At 38.3% G+C, this 18,257-nt stretch overlaps 1 protein-coding gene across 1 annotated transcript in view; it reads right to left on the bottom strand.

Moving 5' to 3' along the window:
• LOC114359732 (Concentrative nucleoside transporter 2) overlaps positions 1 to 18,257 on the bottom strand; it is a 32,564-nt gene extending 14,307 nt beyond the window's left edge. Inside the window, exons 1-6 of the mRNA XM_028314219.1 lie at positions 18,076 to 18,257; positions 11,810 to 11,938; positions 7,789 to 7,857; positions 7,062 to 7,248; positions 5,524 to 5,695; positions 4,866 to 4,990 (exon numbers count right to left, since the gene is read on the bottom strand). Coding sequence (XP_028170020.1) covers positions 4,866 to 4,990; positions 5,524 to 5,695; positions 7,062 to 7,248; positions 7,789 to 7,857; positions 11,810 to 11,845 — 589 coding nt within the window. The 5' untranslated portion in view covers positions 11,846 to 11,938; positions 18,076 to 18,257. The remainder of the gene's footprint in view (positions 1 to 4,865; positions 4,991 to 5,523; positions 5,696 to 7,061; positions 7,249 to 7,788; positions 7,858 to 11,809; positions 11,939 to 18,075) is intronic.

Genomic DNA, 18,257 nt, shown 5'->3' with positions numbered 1-18,257 from the left:
ATACGTGCATAAATACTTAAATAAGCTATATTTAAAGAAAACATATTATTTAATAACATTTAGTTACAACTTCAAATGTTTGTCACGAAAAACATTATTTAAATTAGCAATAAATCGTGTAGCAAATTAAATTATAATCAATTTGCAGTTTTGATTTTGTTTGTTTCTCTTGACGCCATGTCGACATGTGCGTTTCTTACGAATGCGAGGCAACACTGGCTGCACGAAGCTAGCGTGGGGTGCGGTACCAGGTGCGCAGGGTACAAGGTGCTTCGACCTGGTTTCGCATTGTGAAGACATTTTATTACTTCCGTGCGGTACCAGGTCTAAAAACCTGGTATTAAGGTAGGTACATCATTGGATTCTATTTTAAGAATACATCATAGATATATATTCATCACTTTCCTACACCGGACCCAATCGAAGTTATGCCTTTCGCACGACAAGGAAGACTATTAATTTTCTTAGCCGCACGGTAAGCGAGACGTACACAAGGTCTATAGACCTGGTTTCGCACTCAACGTGTTAATGCCGTTGATATACTAATAAATTGTTTGAATAACTTATTACTAACTATATTAACAGTTAATCAAGTACATTATTCAAGTTGCTGCTTGGTCTAGTAAATAATTGATCGCGAGAGGTACCGGTCCCTCTTGCTGTCAAGAAAAAAATCCTCGCCTTCGTCTGGCAGACAATTCACACTATTGGACTATACTTTAAGCGAATCACTCACACAGAGATTGGCAAATATGTCTCGGAATATAAATGGGAACCACAAACTCTGGAAGGCAACAAAGTAACTCCCTCAAAGTGTTCTCCGCTTATTAGGGTCCGATAATACATGAGTGCGAACTGACAAGAAAAATCTCAGACCTTTGCTACATGACAAACCGGTTTATTTAAACCCATTGACACGGATAATATAATCCAAAAAAGCCACAATTCAGTATAATACAATTCATTCAATATAATCCAAAAAATAAGATCAAGCATTGGACTTGATCAGAGACTTGCAGCTATGCCTGCCTTTGATTCCTGCTGATGATGATGATTCATCCGACCGATTTCGATCATGGTGACCACTTCGACTTAGCTGTCTTAGCGGCGCTGGTGCGCCCGAATATGGCTTACCTAGCCAATCTTCGCGGCAAACTTCTCGCACATTGAGAGATATTACCCGCCGCCAACATTATTATAGTGAATGGCGGCAGATGGACGGGATTTACACCATCGCGTTTTGCGTCGAGTTCAGTTGTGCGCTGCTCCTCGAATTCGACTCGCCTCTACACAACACAATCTCCCGCCATTCTAGGTGCTGTGCTGCCAAACCTTTCCATTGTGATTTGAGAGGGCCCATTTTGCATCTTTTCATATGCTGCTTCTGGACATCTTTGTACTTGACTATCTGAGGAGTTGACCGCCATGTTTCCTCTTACCCTGCTCAAGTTCAAAGTAGAAGATTGATTCCTACTACGCTAATTGAGGACGAAAGACGCAGGAGGACAAAGTGACTGACATAGCCCACAGAATCGCTAAAATCAAGTGGCAGTGGCGGGGCACATATCTCGTAGAGCTGATGGCCGATGGGGCAGTAAAGTTCTTGAGTGGCGACCACGAGCCGGAAGACGTATCGTGGGCAGGCCTCCCACTAGGTGGACCGACGATTTGGGGAAGGTCGCAGGAAGTGCCTGGATGCGAGCGACGCGAGAATGTCTTTCGGCTGAAACGAAAGAACTAACGCTAAGATGGCTAAACTAAAGAAATAGCAAAAATGGACCATCGTAAAGCACTTGCATTTGATCTGATCACCATGCAGTCCATGGTCTTGACAATAACCACACTGAGTGAGAACCTCGCAAGTCTCTTAACTTTGGAAATGATCCATAAGGCTGCCAAGTCACCTAACGAATTCTCTTATAGCTCAATTAATCTGAAATTTGTGTTATTAAAATTATGGAAAAGGATCATTCTTGCTCGTTTATTCCCTTGCCTAAGTATGACCCATGTAATATAGTATACCCGACCATAAATTTTGGCAGAAACCATACCAACCATAATTAGTACAATGTTTGGAAAAGAAAGAATCCTGTACGTCTGCCTTCGCTGCGGCTTCCGCTGGGTTTATCATAAAGGACTACTCTATGAAATTAAAAAGTACCTTCTAGCACACTTCTACTACCTGCTGATGGATTATTATCTCAGTGACAGACATTTTTAATTCAAACTCGGTGACTAAATCTTCTCTTTTTAGCTGCAGAGCTGGAGTACCTGCATTAATATCCTGGACCGTAGGATAACATGGAAAGACTATAAATATAAATAAAACAGAACTGAAGTAGTATTCCACCGCCAGTCATCCAACATTAACTATGTGTCTCCAAAGAGCTCAAAAATACATGTGAAGGGTACTTTTATCGGCATATTGGTACGCTCGCCTTTAGGAAATACACGAGAACCTGATCTCAGCCAAACCCGCTATCCAAATATCAAAGTATCTATGATCAAGAGAGCTAATTTACTAGGGTAAGCCACTGCTCTAGTGGCTCAAACCCCAACCAACTGCAAATCACCTGATTAATCTTGACGACAGATACTAAAAAAGCAGATTTTTGAAAAAATACCTAATTAACAAAGGTCAAACAAGGTCACGCCGCCGACGCCGCCGCCGCCGAGCTCAAAAAGTCGGCGCGCCGCCGCCGGCCAATTCTATATCGGCGCCCACCTCTAGTGGGAATAGTCCCGTGATGATTCTTCATTAACCCCTTTTTAATTTAAGCTATATTATCTTTAGCCTGGGTATTCTGGAAGAAATCTGTTCTAAGACTTCCAAGTGATAAGGTCGTTAGTTGTTCCACTTAAACTTGTGTTTCTTTTATTACTTTTTGTGGCATCTACTTAATAAACGCCTTCTTACTTTTTACATTAATTTTTTTATTTATTTAATTTATTATTATTATTACATTTCGTATTTATTTACAAATAAATGTTTTTCTTTCTTACTTTTATCTTGGTGTATGTGTGTACAATTCGCATGTTAAGTGATAGAAATTGTAACTTTCCTTATTACTTTTCTTTCCAAAGTTTCATTTCTAGCCCAAACCAAAATAAGTCAAGAAGTTTAGGATATGACCTCTTTTTAAAAGTAAGTTGCACATAACTACGTTTCTTTGTCTGTCTTTCTTTACAGTCACCGAAAAGCCAATAAAACTTTGTATTTATTTACAAAATTAAATTCCCTAAAATTTCCATAACTTTTCATTTGATCTTACAACATCCGCGTTTCCCAGCAATGTAACAGTCATCAAACACACGCTCTACACCCGTGACGTCACAAGAATATCCCGTTGTGATCCAACAAATCAACGTCGGGAACACATGGGCCAAGTTATAATTGGCGTCAAAGTAATCAACAAGACAAACTTGGATTAATTAGCACTGTCGCGGATCCGGGCGAAAAATAAACCGGGGGTGCGGGACAAGGTGATATTACAGTCTACAGTTTAAATTATTGCCAGTTTGAATGCCAGAATGTCCATGACACGATGTGAAGATTGTGACAAAGCAAAATTGAAAACGCAGATCTTATGGGAAACTCCAAGTTTACACCCGCGCGGCCGCGTTTTCGTCCGCATCTAATAGATAAATTCAGCCTTACTTATAAAGCCTGTGTTATTCTAGTTAAGCTTATGAAAATTGTATAGTTTTACCCAAATTTAAGTAAGTACCTACCTTATTGAGTGAAGAAACAACAAACTATAGTCCAATTGTCTTCAAAAACTTTCTGAAAATATTTCGTTTGAACTTTAACGTAGATGGTCTAGCTCAGTCTTTCCCAAAGTGGGCGATAACGCCCCCTTGTGGGCGCTGCAGGCTTAAAGGCGTTAAGAGGCCCAGAAAAAAAATCGGGACGTTGTGTAGAGGCTTGGGAGGCGTCATCTACTAGGAGGACTCTTACTTGCTCTGACTTGACTACAAAAATGGGGGGCGCTAAAAAATAATTTATTCTACAAGTGGGCAGTAGACTAAATAAGTTTGGGAACCACTGCTAGCTGCTAGACTCTAAAGCCTGAGCCCCGATTACGGTAACTTTTAACGTCAACAATCCAGACACGCTTCTCGATTCTGTGATACGATTGGTCGTTCAACAGCGTACGTCAGCTGTTTTGACCAATCGTATCGCAGAATCGAGAAGCGTGTCTGGATTGTTGACGTTAAAAGTTACCGTAATCGGGGCTCTGGTCTTTAGCACCATACTTATTTTTCAAAATAGTAAAAAATTTCGAACTAAAAATAAGAGTAGTTATTATCCTTTTCTGTATTTGTTAGTAATAATGATAGATTTGGCTAGATTTTATGGATTTGAANTGTTTGGTGATGCCACAGAACGGTTCTACGCCGATTTGAGGGTTATCGGCTCCATCTCTGGCGAGTTCATCTGCTACTTCGTTTCCTTCTATTCGAATGTCCTGGTACCCATGTAAGCGTTACTTTGTTGGTATTTCCCAGTGACCGTTAGTAAAATATAAAATTATCAAAAAACATTTCAACCAAAACGAGAGGTGAGAATGGAAACTATCTTCTCGTTCCCACCGCTGCAACTCCTGTGTAGCAGGATCTACAGCTTGACCGCCAACAACCCAACCAGTGAAGGTCAAGTTTGTCTCGAGTTTCAATTGCTAACAAAAGCCTCCCAAGGATCCAGGCACTTCCCGCGACCTTCACCGATATCGGCAGTTCACCGACTATGCTTTTCGTTATAATATTTGTTAGCTATTTTACTAAGTTAATTTATTTTTCTAAGTACTTGTGCTAACGAATTACAAATGATATGGTCTATTACATCTTAGTTAACACCAACTTACCTAACAACAGCAGAATGCCCAGTCCTAGAAGAGAGATCAACCGGTCCGGCGCATCTTTCGTGTCAAAGTATATGAACACCGCAATGGCTGCCAACACAGCTATGACGAAACCCCATCGGAACAGGCTGGAAGAATATTTTTAGTCAATCCATTAGGCCATCCAAAATTACAGAAGCTAATCCAATAATATTAAGTCTCTACTGCAGTGAGGACGGCCTTCTCAAATGAGTGAGACAAATAATTGAGAATTTGGACAAGTACACTCCGTATGCTGGCCAGATAGGTTGGAAAGGCCTATTGTTTAGGTACTTATTATATTGATCCCTTAGCCTTTTATCTCTTACGATTACGAACGACATCTAGGGGAAGTCGAGTGGATAGAGCTTCCAATACCTACAATAAATAAATAAAAGCTTGGTCCAAATTCCCACAGTTCATCGCCCACTTATGGCGAGTGACGGAGCACTGGGGTATCCTTTTGTGAGTATCCTCGTCCTTCTGACTTGTTGAGACCCACATAACCAGGGTATAGGTATCCCCGTAGGATAGATATGCAATTAATTGCATTTTTCATTGTCAAAAAAGGCCTATGTCTTCAGCTAACTTCATTCAACCCACAGACTGACCTAAGCTGATGATGAAGATGTCATAAACTCACGTAATCTTCCAAAGGTATCCTATGAACTCGCTGACCTTCGTCCACACGACCCTCTCGAACCATTTGCCGAGGAACCTCTTCACCACCATGAAGTAGATGACGAAGAAGTAAATGATGCCCAGAAACGCGATCAGGCTGCCGAAACCGCTGCACAGTACTAGTGGTTCTTTTGCTGTAATAGAAATAATCGTTAGGAGAAAAGGAAAAGAAAAGGCTTTTTAAATAGTAATTTTCATGAGAAGTAACTATTTGATTAAATTGATGCTTGTGCTTAGGCTTACGGAGCTCATGGATCCAAATTGGATATGATTGTTTATTATTTATTTATTTTTATTTATTTACACTTTTTGCACATACAATTGTACAGTGGCGGACTTAATGCCAGGTGGCATTATCTGCCAGTCAACCACAGGTCGAGTAGAGAGACTAAGGCGGTGCAATAAATATGACGTTTAATTAATATACTTACATAGCATTAGATAAAATAAATAACATAAGAATACATATTAATATAATAGACATACATCTAAATACATAAACATAATAATAATATTGGCGTACACAAAACACATGTCAGAGATAAGAAAAAAGTTTTAGTCTTTAAAATAATTGCGCAGAGCCTTTTTAAATGTAAATTTGGAGGTTGCTTTTCGCAAATTCGCCGGAAGGCCGTTCCAGAGCCGTACTGCTGAGACTGAGAAGGAGTCAGACATGAAGCCGGAGGTGTGGCGAGGGGTGACAAGCTGAAGAGTCTGACTAGAGCGAAGATTTCTGTTGTGAGTAGAATGAAGGTACTGGAGCCTCTCTTTTAGATAAGGTGGAGAGTCAGGATTGAAGAGAATTGAGTGAAGCATACAGAGAGAACGAATGTTTCTACGCTGTCTAATGGGAAGCCATCCAAGCTGTGAGCGAAAAGACGAGATATGGTCAAACTTGCGGAGGCCGAAAATAAATCTGATGCAGTTGTTCAGGAGGCGGTCCAACTTGTTCAGAAGTTCCTGTGAGATGTCCGTACAACATATGTCACCATAATCAATGATAGGCAGGATCAGGGACCGCACAAGCAAGGTCTTTGTGCTGGAGGGTAGAAAGTTTTTGAAGCGGTACAGTGCCCGCAGTGTACCAATCACCTTTCTGCTGGTTTCCTTGACATGCTGAGACCAACTCAGAGTGCTATCAATGACGAGTCCAAGATTTTTCACACACACATATTATAGTAAATAAAACAAAACATGCTTCAAGCAGAGAACTGCCCATATGCAGACGATTCTCGCAACCTTCAGAAAATCTACTGGAAGACCTATTTTCACTATATTTTCCGTCTTTGGTCCAGAACTTTTCTGCCCTGGCTATGGGCCATCAATTGTAAAACAGTATTCTCCATCGATAGATTAAGGTTTTTAATAAAAAGGCTGCGTAAGTACCGGTGATTTTGTATGGAGTTAGACAGACTTTTGACGTTTTTAAAGTTAAACTAAGATAGTGCAACCCAGGATTTATGTTATTTTTGATGATGATGATGAATCAAAAACACTTACAAATATTGGCCCAGTAATACCAGCATCCAGCGAAATACCCAATGACCAGCCCATTGAAGATGAACCAGAATATGGTCTTCATGGCGTCCCCGTTCCTTTGGAAGAAGCCTCCTGTGGTGCTCCCGACCTTGGTGATCGTGGTCTCCAACCACCCTGAGGGCTCGTAGTCGAGGGTATCGTGTACTATCTGGTGATATAAATAGTTTTTTTAGAGGTAGTTTTAATCACCTTTGTGACCACTTGCTTCACACCTAGGTTCGAATCCCAGTGGGGGCAAAATTTGGGAGTTGATGCTACTCACATTGGATTTTGATCTAGGTCTGCCTGTCACCATTTTACCTAAGTCTGTCGCCATAACAACAATCTTACAGCATTGTTGTGTTACGACAGTTAGAGGTAAGATAGAGCCAGTTTCTGTATGGTAGAAGATTCTGGGTGAAGTCCATCTTCAGCCTGATCATCACTTTCCATCAGGTCATCAGGTGAGATGCAAGCCAAGAGCTTCCTCGTGGTGAATAAAAAATGCAAAGAGAGTCTTTTTCAAGCCATGCAAATATACCTAGTGCATTGGCATGGCTTAAAAAGACTCTTCACGACTGAAGTTTCATTCTTTTTGAAGATGTCCTCTTTTAGTACCTACCTAATTTATTGATCACTTTCTTCATACCTATAATGGATTGGGTAGCTGTGTAGATGGGTGAATGAGTATCAAATGATGGAAACTTACTTGTCCATTATTATTTTTCTCGTTGCCTTTATGGACTTGACTCATCTCCACAGCATCGCCGTTTGCTTCCTATAAAAAAAGATCCCTAATTAAGCTTATTACCTCAATTAGGGATCTATTCCACATTTTCCACTTTAATCACCTGGATTTGATCACCCAGGTGATCAAAGTGGACTCCTGGCAACACTAAACACTATGGTGTATTTTGATCACCCATGAATAAGAAGGCCACTTAAATCTAGGTAATCTTATCCATAGGTGATCAAAGGATGCCAAATCCAGGTGATCAAAGTGGAATAGACCTAATTAAGTAGGTATTACAAACACATACGTAGTATTTTGATTTAGACTGATTTAGACTCAACGGGACTAAGCAGTGAACTCTAAACACAAGGGCTTCCACAATAGATCAAACCTGGTCGAGCTGGCGCAAATGAAAGCCCAAAAACCAATAAATAATATAAATAGTATTTTGATGCTTGCCTTGCAAACAAAAATTTTGGAAGTCTTTTTTTAAGACTGAACGAATTTTTCAAGACCACAATTTTGTATTGGACTTCCTATTCCCACAAACTAACTATTCCCTAAAAAAAATGTTTGCTAAACTTTCTGTTTTAATCTTAAAAAACGATACTAACTATTTAAGATAAAAACCAAACCAGCACACACTTCAGTCGTTTTTCTGAGACTGATTCAAATGTGATACTTACTTACTAAAGTGGAGGTTTTGTTTACCAAACAGACGGACAAAAGGTGCATCACCACAGATAGAGTGATTTGTAAATACATAGTAAAGTCGACACGCCTCGGAATGTGATGAGAATGGATTTAAAACCCATTGTTCTGGTACTTGTACAATGCGAACGTGTTAATCGTTTGTTAACTACTTTGTGGGTCTAAAAGCATTAAACTACCCTCATAAAGTTAAATATATTTTTAAGGTTGGTGTGTTGTAAACGATACAGGAGCAAGTGGAACTTACAGAACTACGGGAGGTGGGAACCTCACGTTTCCACCGCTGGCTGCAACTCCTGTGTAGCCAGGATCTACAGCTTGACCGCCATTAACCCAACCAGTGACGGTCAAGTTTGTCCCGGGGAAAGAAACTGTCATTGGACCCGCAACGAAATTAATCAGAGGAAATAAGAGTACGAAGTTGAGGTAATATGGACTTGCAAAAAATAAATAAGTTTTAGGTAGGCAATCACTTTTTTTAGTGACGGACTAAGTAATTCATTCAAACCACTTGTGGTGGGTGATTACACAAAAAAGGCAAAGAATCTTAATAGCGGCTCCGCTACAAAATAATTTAAATAAGAAAATGAAGAACAATACGTGCAATACAAAGACTTTGAAAAACATTTCATGGGTAATTAAATGATAACAAACCCTTAAATTTATACGTTTACGTGACCATATAGAATTGACACAAACAAAGAATTCTCAAAGGAGAAAAATTGCAGCCAGTATCCTCTAAGGCTCGGCCAAACCAACCCGTGCAGCCCGCGTGGGCGATGGCGATCAGTAGAAGAAATCAAGGTTCAGCCAAACCAACGCGATCACACGGATTCAGCCGGGGTGCAGCGATGGCGATCAATGCATTTTAAGTCTGATCGCCATCGCTGCACGCCGGCTGATCGCGTTATTTTGATCGAACCTTCAGTAGGTAGGAAAAATTTGAAATTACCTAATTCTTACTTCAAAGTGCACCCTTAGTTAAAGGTGCTATTACTTCACAGTTTTCAAGGGCTCCTACGTGTTGGTTCTAACTGTAGTTACACACTGTTCTGTTATCAGTCCAGCACTCGTAACAATGTTATCGAGTTGAGCGAGTAATTGCCATCATAGCATAGGTAATTTCAGTAGGTAGGTCCAGGTCTGACATAGCTCGACGGATTAGCTAGCTGAAGAGGCAATGGGCAGGGCACATAGTACGCAGAACTGACGGCCGAAGGGGCAGCAAGGCCGTGGAGGCCGCCCACAAGGTGGACCGACGACATAATAAAGGTAGCAGGAAGGCGCTGGACGCAAGCCGCTACCAACCGGGTAACATGGAAAGCATTGGGGGAGGCCTAGGTATGTTCAGCAGTGGACGTCCTATCCAATGGCTGAGATGATGATGATGAATGGCTCTACAAAAGACGTATATTTTAAAGCGATCCTTCTCTACCTTTCTGTATTGTAATTGTAAGGTAATCAATTTCAGCCTATTTCACGGAAAATTTAATTTTACTTTACGATCTGACTTCGACTTTACATGTACCAGTAGGACAACCATGACTTTTTATTGAATTGAAACATCAAGGTTCTTGGCGAGAAGTTGAAGCATCATACTTTGAGTTGTCTTTTCTAGAGTTTATAACCGAATTAATCTGTTATAACTAACTATAATACAGTGTGAGTCACGTTAAAGTGTACATATGAAAATAGATGAAACTAGATCTATTTTTATCGACAAAAAAGAGGTCAAAAATTTTTTGAGATTTTTTTTAAATTTTTTATAGAATTTTTTTTCTTGCAATTACTTATTGTAAAGAAAACGTAATAACTTTTAAACTAAGCGGTATATCCTGATAAAATAAAAACAGTAATAATGCTAAATAACAGGCAATACTAAAAAAATACATAAAATACACAAAAAAGGCCAACAAATAATAAAAAATGATACTTTTTGAAAAAAAAACTGCTTAAAAATTCGTGTTTTTTTTGTTATTTGATAAATTTCTCTAAAAAATGCCCCTATAACCGGTGGTTTTTATTACTTTGTATTATTCTCTATCGTATTACCTTCGTAAAACCAAAAATCGCATGTCTCTATCCCTATCACAACGTTTGCAATGATCGTTTGAACTAAGCCTCTCCGGGCGTGCCATTCAACGCTTCGTTAACAACAAAACTGAAAATGGCTCTAGATTTGTAATTTTGATAAAGACAAGTTAGATTTCAAATAAAAACAAAAGATTTCGAAGTAAAATAAGCATTTTAGTTAAAATTAAAATTGTCTCTACCTGTAGCGGAGAATAATGTTGTGGCAGGCCTTTGTTCAAACGATCATAGCAAATGTTGTGATAGGGATAGAGACATGCTATTTTTGGTTTTACAAAGATAATACGGTAGAGAACAATAAAAAATAATAAAAACTACCGGTTATAGGGGCATTTTTTGGAGAAATTTATCAAATAACCAAAAAAACACGAATTTTTAAGCAGTTTTTTTTCAAAAAGTATCATTTTTTATTATTTTTTGGCCTTTTTTGTGTAGTTTTTTTATTTTTTTAGTATCGCCTGTTATTTAGCATTATTACTGTTTTTATTTTATCAGGATCTACCACTTAGTTTAAAAGTTATTACGTTTTCTTTACGATAAGTAATTGGAAGAAAAAAAATTCTATAAAAAATTTAAAAAAATTCTCAAAAATTTTTTGACCTCTTTTTTGTCGATAAAAACAGGTCTAGTTTCATCTATTTTCATATGTACACTTTAACGTGACTCACACTGTATATTGTTTATGTAAGTATTCGTGAATGTGCCACCCATGACTTCGTTCGCATGGAAACTTCCAACCCCCTTAGGCCCAGAACAGACGGCGAAACGCAACTGCAACGAAACTGCAACTGCTAGTTACTTTTGAATTGCATCTAAGTTTCTGCCATAGCGTCCGTTGAGAGACCACACATGACGCGACCAGTTTGAAACGTTCTGTTTCAGTTTCATTCATCAGAATCATCACAAAGTTGCAGTTTCAATCAGTTTCATTGCAGTGGCGTTTCACCATCTGTTCTGGGTCTTAGGGGTAGACTTTCGTAAAATCTGTTCTTAACCTTATAAGGATCTACCTACTAAATTTTAAGTTTATAGGTGTTACAGTTTCTGAGATTTCGTGATTAATCAATGAGTGGTAGGTATTTTGCTATTATATTTCAGGTGCGATTACGGTCAAATAATAATAATAAATAAATAAATAAAATACCTGCTTTGTACTGCATACAAAATTATAAAAATAAACCAAATAAAAACTTACCGAGTCCCTTTTATTGCTAAATTGTGTCGTCTCCATTTTCAATAAACTTCACTAATGTTCTTTCACTTATAAATAAACTAATTCTTGATTAATTATCACTGCAATGGTTTTGCATCTTCATTGTGCTATCTGAAAAGAAAGAAATAAACAATTAATTTTCAAGACGATAATTGAGCATTGTGTACTTAAACTAAAATCATCAATTCTTATTATGTTCTTGTAGTTATTCGCAGAAAACTTACGTCTAAGTCTCAGAAAACTGTTACCAATTTATCACTAGCGGCCGCCCGCGACTTCGTACTCGTGGATCCCGTTTTACCCCCTTATGGATGGTGTTTCGTAAAATCCGTTCTTAGCGAAAGTTTAAGAACCTACCTGCCAAAATGACGAAAGTTTTCCTTATGTTGAGGATATATCTAATTAAGTAGGTAACTAAGTATTTTGAAATCAAAACCCACGGGCCGAACGAACGAAGTCGCAGGCAAATGCTAGTAATATTTAGTTTTTCCATGCTTCTGTTACTGTAGGTAGCATGGTAATTCAAACGTCCTAACTACCAAGTGTAGTCAATGAATTTAAACGTGTACACAAATAAGTTGTAATAAGTAGCATCACTTTTATTTGCAAGAAATTCTTTTAACGATTGACATAAAATATAAAGGTTAGAGAAGCTGCTATCGTAAGCAAAATTCTTGCTATATTTTGGAAATATTTAATTTAAACTAATTAGTTCTGTCGCCTAGAACTAAACTTAAAACATGCAACACTAGATCGCGAAAACCTCGAGAATGCATTTTGGTAATTTTACTATCACGCAGTTTTATCATCCTCCTTAAAAATTACTTCTTTAACTCTCAAGTACTTCTGTAACTAACTACTAACCCACTAAAGAAAGAAATTTCTGAAATAAAAAAAATATATTTATTTAAGAGGTATTCATTCACTCTTAAGGCGTTGTTATATGAATATCAAAGTCGCACTCAAGTATATCGTGGAGTGAGCCTGCTAAATACACTGTCTTTTATATTACCTACTTACGAGACTGAAGGCCACCGAGGTAAATATTAGCCTAAGCGATACAGAGACAGTATCTTTAACATTAATTAACCGTTCTTGTCTCCCATTCAATGACTAATTTATTGACGACTAGTGGCCGCCCGCGACTTCGTACGCGTGGATCCCGTTTTACCCCCTTAAGGGTGGAGTTTCGTAAAATCCTTTTAGCGGATGCCTACGTCATAACATCTACCTGCATGCCAAATTTCAGCCCGATCCATCCAGTGGTTTGGGCTGTGCGTTGATAGATCACTATACTATAGTCAGTCAGTCAGTCAGCCAGTCAGTCACATTTGAGTTAAATGTATATTTAGATAACAACTGTCCTCTAGGTTGTGTGGAAGACATCAGCTTTTCGCCGTATCTTTTGTATATTTCTTTCTCTTCTTTTCTTGTCTTGTTTGGTGTACAATAAACATAAAGAGTGTGTTCTGTCTGTCTGCTAGTTTTAACTGTGCCTGAGACTTCGTACATACGCGTGAAATTTGAATAATATTTCCCATTTAAAAAAAAAAATCTTTACTTCTCCGCCCCTGTTGGCTGTAGGGTGGTGTTATAGCCTAAAGACTTCCTAGATAAATGGGCTATCCAACACAGCTAATTCAAATCGGACCAGTAAGTAGTTCCTGAGATTAGCGACTGCCCTATACCTAGATCCTAGGAAGACCGACAATGAGGGTAGGACTTTGTGGTAGGACCGCTTTGCTATGGAGGAAAGTCGAACTGTCAAACCTTCCGACTCCTCCTATATCCTTCTGATCCATTTCGTTGCGATTCCAATGATAGTTCTTAACTTTCCCCGGGACAAACTTGACCTTCACTGGTTGGGTTATTGGCGGTCAAGCTGTAGATCCTGGCTACACAGGAGTTGCAGCGGTGGGTACGAGAGGTGGGATAGTCCCATAATGAGGGTAGAAATATTTTTTTAGGAAAAAACTTAACTGACTACTTTACTAACAGAAGTCAGCGCGTGTATATTTTATTTGACAATAAATACCTAGGTAGGTATACATTCCGCAAACAATTCAAGATATCAGTGATTATCAAATAGCAATGAGGTATTTATCATTTTCTTGGTTACAACTTTACAAGTGGTCTACAACTAAATAACAAACAAATGTGACAATTTGTTTACGAAACAAACTTAAACAAAATGTGATAATTTTTAAGTACAGTAGAATCTCGATTATCCGGACCTCGATTATCCGGATATCCGATTATCCGGACTCATTCCTCAGATTCTAATTACCGATTTAGGGTCTGGACCGATAAAAACGGAGGCCGCGGCCACCGTAACACGGATTGGACTTTGTCTTAGTTCATTGTTAAAAGAAATGTATTCATCCAATGGTCTAAAATTTTGATTTTTAGACTCTAAATGATGTATTGAAAACCCTTTCTATTGTAAAAAGTTGATTATTGTTTGATTTTACTTTGAAATCGATTATGCGGATTTTCGATTATACGGAACACCCCTGGTTTTAATTGATCCGGATAATCGGGATTCTACTGTAGGTACAATAATACATAAAATGTCAATTTTTTACTCAATTGAAATTGATGGAATTTTCATCAATTTTTAACCGATTTTTTAAAGGATGACATTATTTTTTGCTGTTTTTTATGTTGTTTAATAAGCTAATTTCAGGATTTCTGCCTAAATAAACTACCTTCTATGACAGACCGAAGCCGCAGGTAAAAGCTAGTACGACATAATTAAGTCATAACCTACCTACGCTGTGTCACAAAAAGGGAAAGTAGACATTGTACGGTGAAGTGAAAGGACGCTACGGCTTTACTTAAAAGGATTCGATTCACGTACTAAGATATGATGTAAAAACTAGACACCTTGTTTTTCCAAACACACAATAATGGAATAGCTAGGAACTGGAATTCGCTGCCTGCTGCTATCTTTCCTGAACACTATAATCCGGGTCTTTTCAAGGCGAGAGTTAATAGGCACTTACTTCGTTCGTTCGTTCGTTTCAGCCGAAAGACGTCCACTGCTGGACAAAGGCCTCCCCCAAGGATTTCCACAAAGACCGGTCCTGCGCCGCTTGCATCCATGTACTTCCCGCGACCTTCACCAGATCGTCGGTCCACCTAGTGGGAGGCCTGCCCACGCTACGTCTTCCAGCTCGTGGTCGCCACTCAAGAACTTTCCTGCCCCAGCGGTCGTCAGCTCTTCATGCTATGTGCCCCGCCCACTGNACGCAGGGAAACTCCGAGCATAGCATGCTCCATCGCTCTTTGGGTGACCTTGAGCCTTCTTATGAGGCCCATAGTAAGCGACCACGTCTCACTTACATAACAGGGCAGATATTATGTATTGTACCATCATAGACTGCATCTTACTTAAACACCAGGTGCGATTGCGAAGTTCACAAAAAAGGTTACATTCTGTCACTAACGATACTAATTTATGTTGAGGGTAGGATGTTATGACAAGGACAAAATACTTTCATATCTTTGTCTTACAATTTTCTAACACTTTTTCAAACCTACCCTCTGTTACATTCATTTTAGAGGGAGGCATCCGATATTTTATGCCCTCTTTCTATAAATTTTTACAATTACCTCCTACAATAAAGAGTGAGATGTGGGTGTACTTAACTTACATAAAAAATAATATCATTTGTAAACCTACCCTCTGTTACATTCATTTTAGAGGTAGACATCCGATATTTTATGCCCTCTTTCTATAAATTTTTACAATTACCTCCTACAATAAAGAGTAAGATGTGGGTGTACTTAACTTACATAAAAAAATAATATCATTTGTAAACCTACCCTCTGTTACATTCATTTTAGAGGGAGGCATCCGTTATTATGCAATGCCCTTTCTACAAATTTTTAGAACTCCTTACGTGGGAATAATTATAAAAAATAACATCATTTTAATTGCATAAATCACTTAAAAAATCCTGTTAACTCCTCCAGCTAAGCTAAATAATGCTTACGTGACTATTCCCACCTCTCGTTCCCACCGCTGCAACTCCTGTGTAGCCAGGATCTACAGCTTGACCGCCAATAAAACCCAACCAGTGAAGGTCAAGTTTGTCCCGGGGGAAAGTTAACTGTTAATGGACCCGCAACGAAATTATGCTTGTTTTGGAGTAGGAGTGGGCTCAAAAATACCAGCGGACCCTAAAATTGGCAGTCCGACTGATGCCGAAAAGGATTATTTTTGCTTGTCGAGGAAAAATTAAAGGCATTATTAAAATACCAAACTGCGGAAACAGGTAAAATATGCGTCACCAAGTCAGAGGGACAAAGTATACCCAAAAATGCCTATAAAATAAAAATTGAGCAGTTTTTACCAAATAAATTAAACTTTTATGGAACCAAATAGCAATCTTTATCCGCATCGGCCAAAAAAATAATACGTAAATCGGATCAGAAATCTCGACGATTTATCTACGTGTATTAAAAAACCCAACCGAATTGAGAACCTCCTCCTTTTGGTTGAAGTCGGTTAAAATGTAGATTCTAGCTACACAGGAGTTGCAGCGGTGGGAAGGTGTGGTGGGAAACGCCCCATGAACGTATTGTATTGTGTACTTATCTATTCGGCCTTTGTGATGATTAAAATTTAATCGAATACCTAATTGATTCCGATATTAATGATCACCGAATCTTTATTAGATATAAATTATTCTTATCGACTTAATATCATAAACTATTATCATATTACCTAGTTTCTATGTAAAGATATGATTAAAGTAGGTAAATACCATTTCACTTATTCATTAATAGTAAGTACCTACGTAACTACTTATATTCAAACTAGCGGCCCCCCCGCGAATTCGTACGCGTGGATCCCGTTTTACCCCCTTAGGGGTGGAGTTTCGTAAAATCCTTTCTTAGCGGATGCCTACGTCATAACATCTACCTGCAAGCCAAATTTCAGCCCGATCCGTCCAGTGGTTTGGACTGCGCGTTGATATTAGATCACTATGTCAGTCAGTCAGTCAGTCACCTTTGAATTATATTAGTAGGAAGTAGGCTATACTCTATCAAAATTTGTGTTTAATCGCATATTAATGTTTAGGTAGATAAAAGGGTAATACCTCCCTAAACTTAATTCATAAAACGATAAGAGTTTTCGTTGAGTTGTCGAGAAAATCCAAATCAAACTTATGTTTGATTTCGATTTTTTAAACACTGTAGCATTTTTAGCAGTGCAAGAAATCTTTGTGGGGTCTCAGCCATCAGCTCAGTAAAATTCACATCTTTAGAAACCTAAGGGAAACCCCGGGCATTTCTCAACATTCGTTGTAGGTCAATGCCCATTTTCACTATCAATCCCTAATTTTCAAGTGACCCATATGAAAACCAAATTCCTGTTATGTGTTACCATAGGGGTCACTTAAAATTAGGGATTGATGGTGAAAACGGGCTTAAATTTAGTAATATTTAGGGGTTAGTGACTACCTGAAAAGTGTGTTATAAACTTGACACTGGCTTTAGTGCCAATCGCCCGAAGGTTTGAATGAGAAAAAAATCTGCAACTCGACTACCAAATTGCAATTAAAATGTTAAGTAACAAGTCAAAAATACATTATAGTTAGCCCTTCAGTTTAGAAATCATATTGAGATTTTAAAATATTTAGAACTAAAACCATGCAAAAAACATGAATTCCAAATCGGAACGGCACAAAAATAAGCAGTCTTATCGCTAGGAAGTTATATCTTCCAGTAGAAAGGGGCTAACTGTTAATTACATTAGTTACTTTCTAATGACTTTTAAAATAAAAAACAAATGTTTAAGCACGGTAATACTATTACCGTGGTTTAAGCTACTTCACATACCGACTTATGTGTGTTTTCAGTTGAAAAGAACCTTGCCGAGTTCATTGAAATGATGAGTAATATTTACCTTCATTATAATAATGTTATTTGCAAACTACCTACGTATTAGCATAGTTATCTACTTGCTAGATTATCGCGAAAAACATAAGAGAATAATTCGTGGCGGTAGAATAAAATTTTTAAACATTAACTAGTTATCTAAAAAAGCAGAATACCTACATGCTTACTAATTAGTATTTGTTGTTGAATGTCAAGAAATTGAATTAACTATCCTATTTTTTGTCTGATTACAGTTCTAACCGTAAAAATCACAATGACTAAGAAAACCTGTAAAAGATTTCCTGAAGATGCAATCAACACGTGAATCACAATGATAACATAGATAACTGTTTATTTACCTTATTCCTCGAAACATTCTGCTCAACAAGAACATTTTGAACACAGAAAGATAATTTTCAATTTGAAATGGACTGTAAAAGGGCCAAAAGATTTTGAGCGCGAAATTCGGTAGAAAAAAAATGGCTGCCGACCGCCGCGCGACTCGAGCGAGAGTCGAAGTTAAACTGAAGAACGTGTTGAA

Source organism: Ostrinia furnacalis, unplaced genomic scaffold, assembly GCF_004193835.3.
Source record: "Ostrinia furnacalis isolate ACB-3 unplaced genomic scaffold, ASM419383v2 OfSCF4632, whole genome shotgun sequence".
Taxonomy (NCBI): domain Eukaryota; kingdom Metazoa; phylum Arthropoda; class Insecta; order Lepidoptera; family Crambidae; genus Ostrinia; species Ostrinia furnacalis.
Note: the sequence above shows the minus strand (reverse complement) of the source record. Positions and strands in the feature narration are given on the sequence as shown.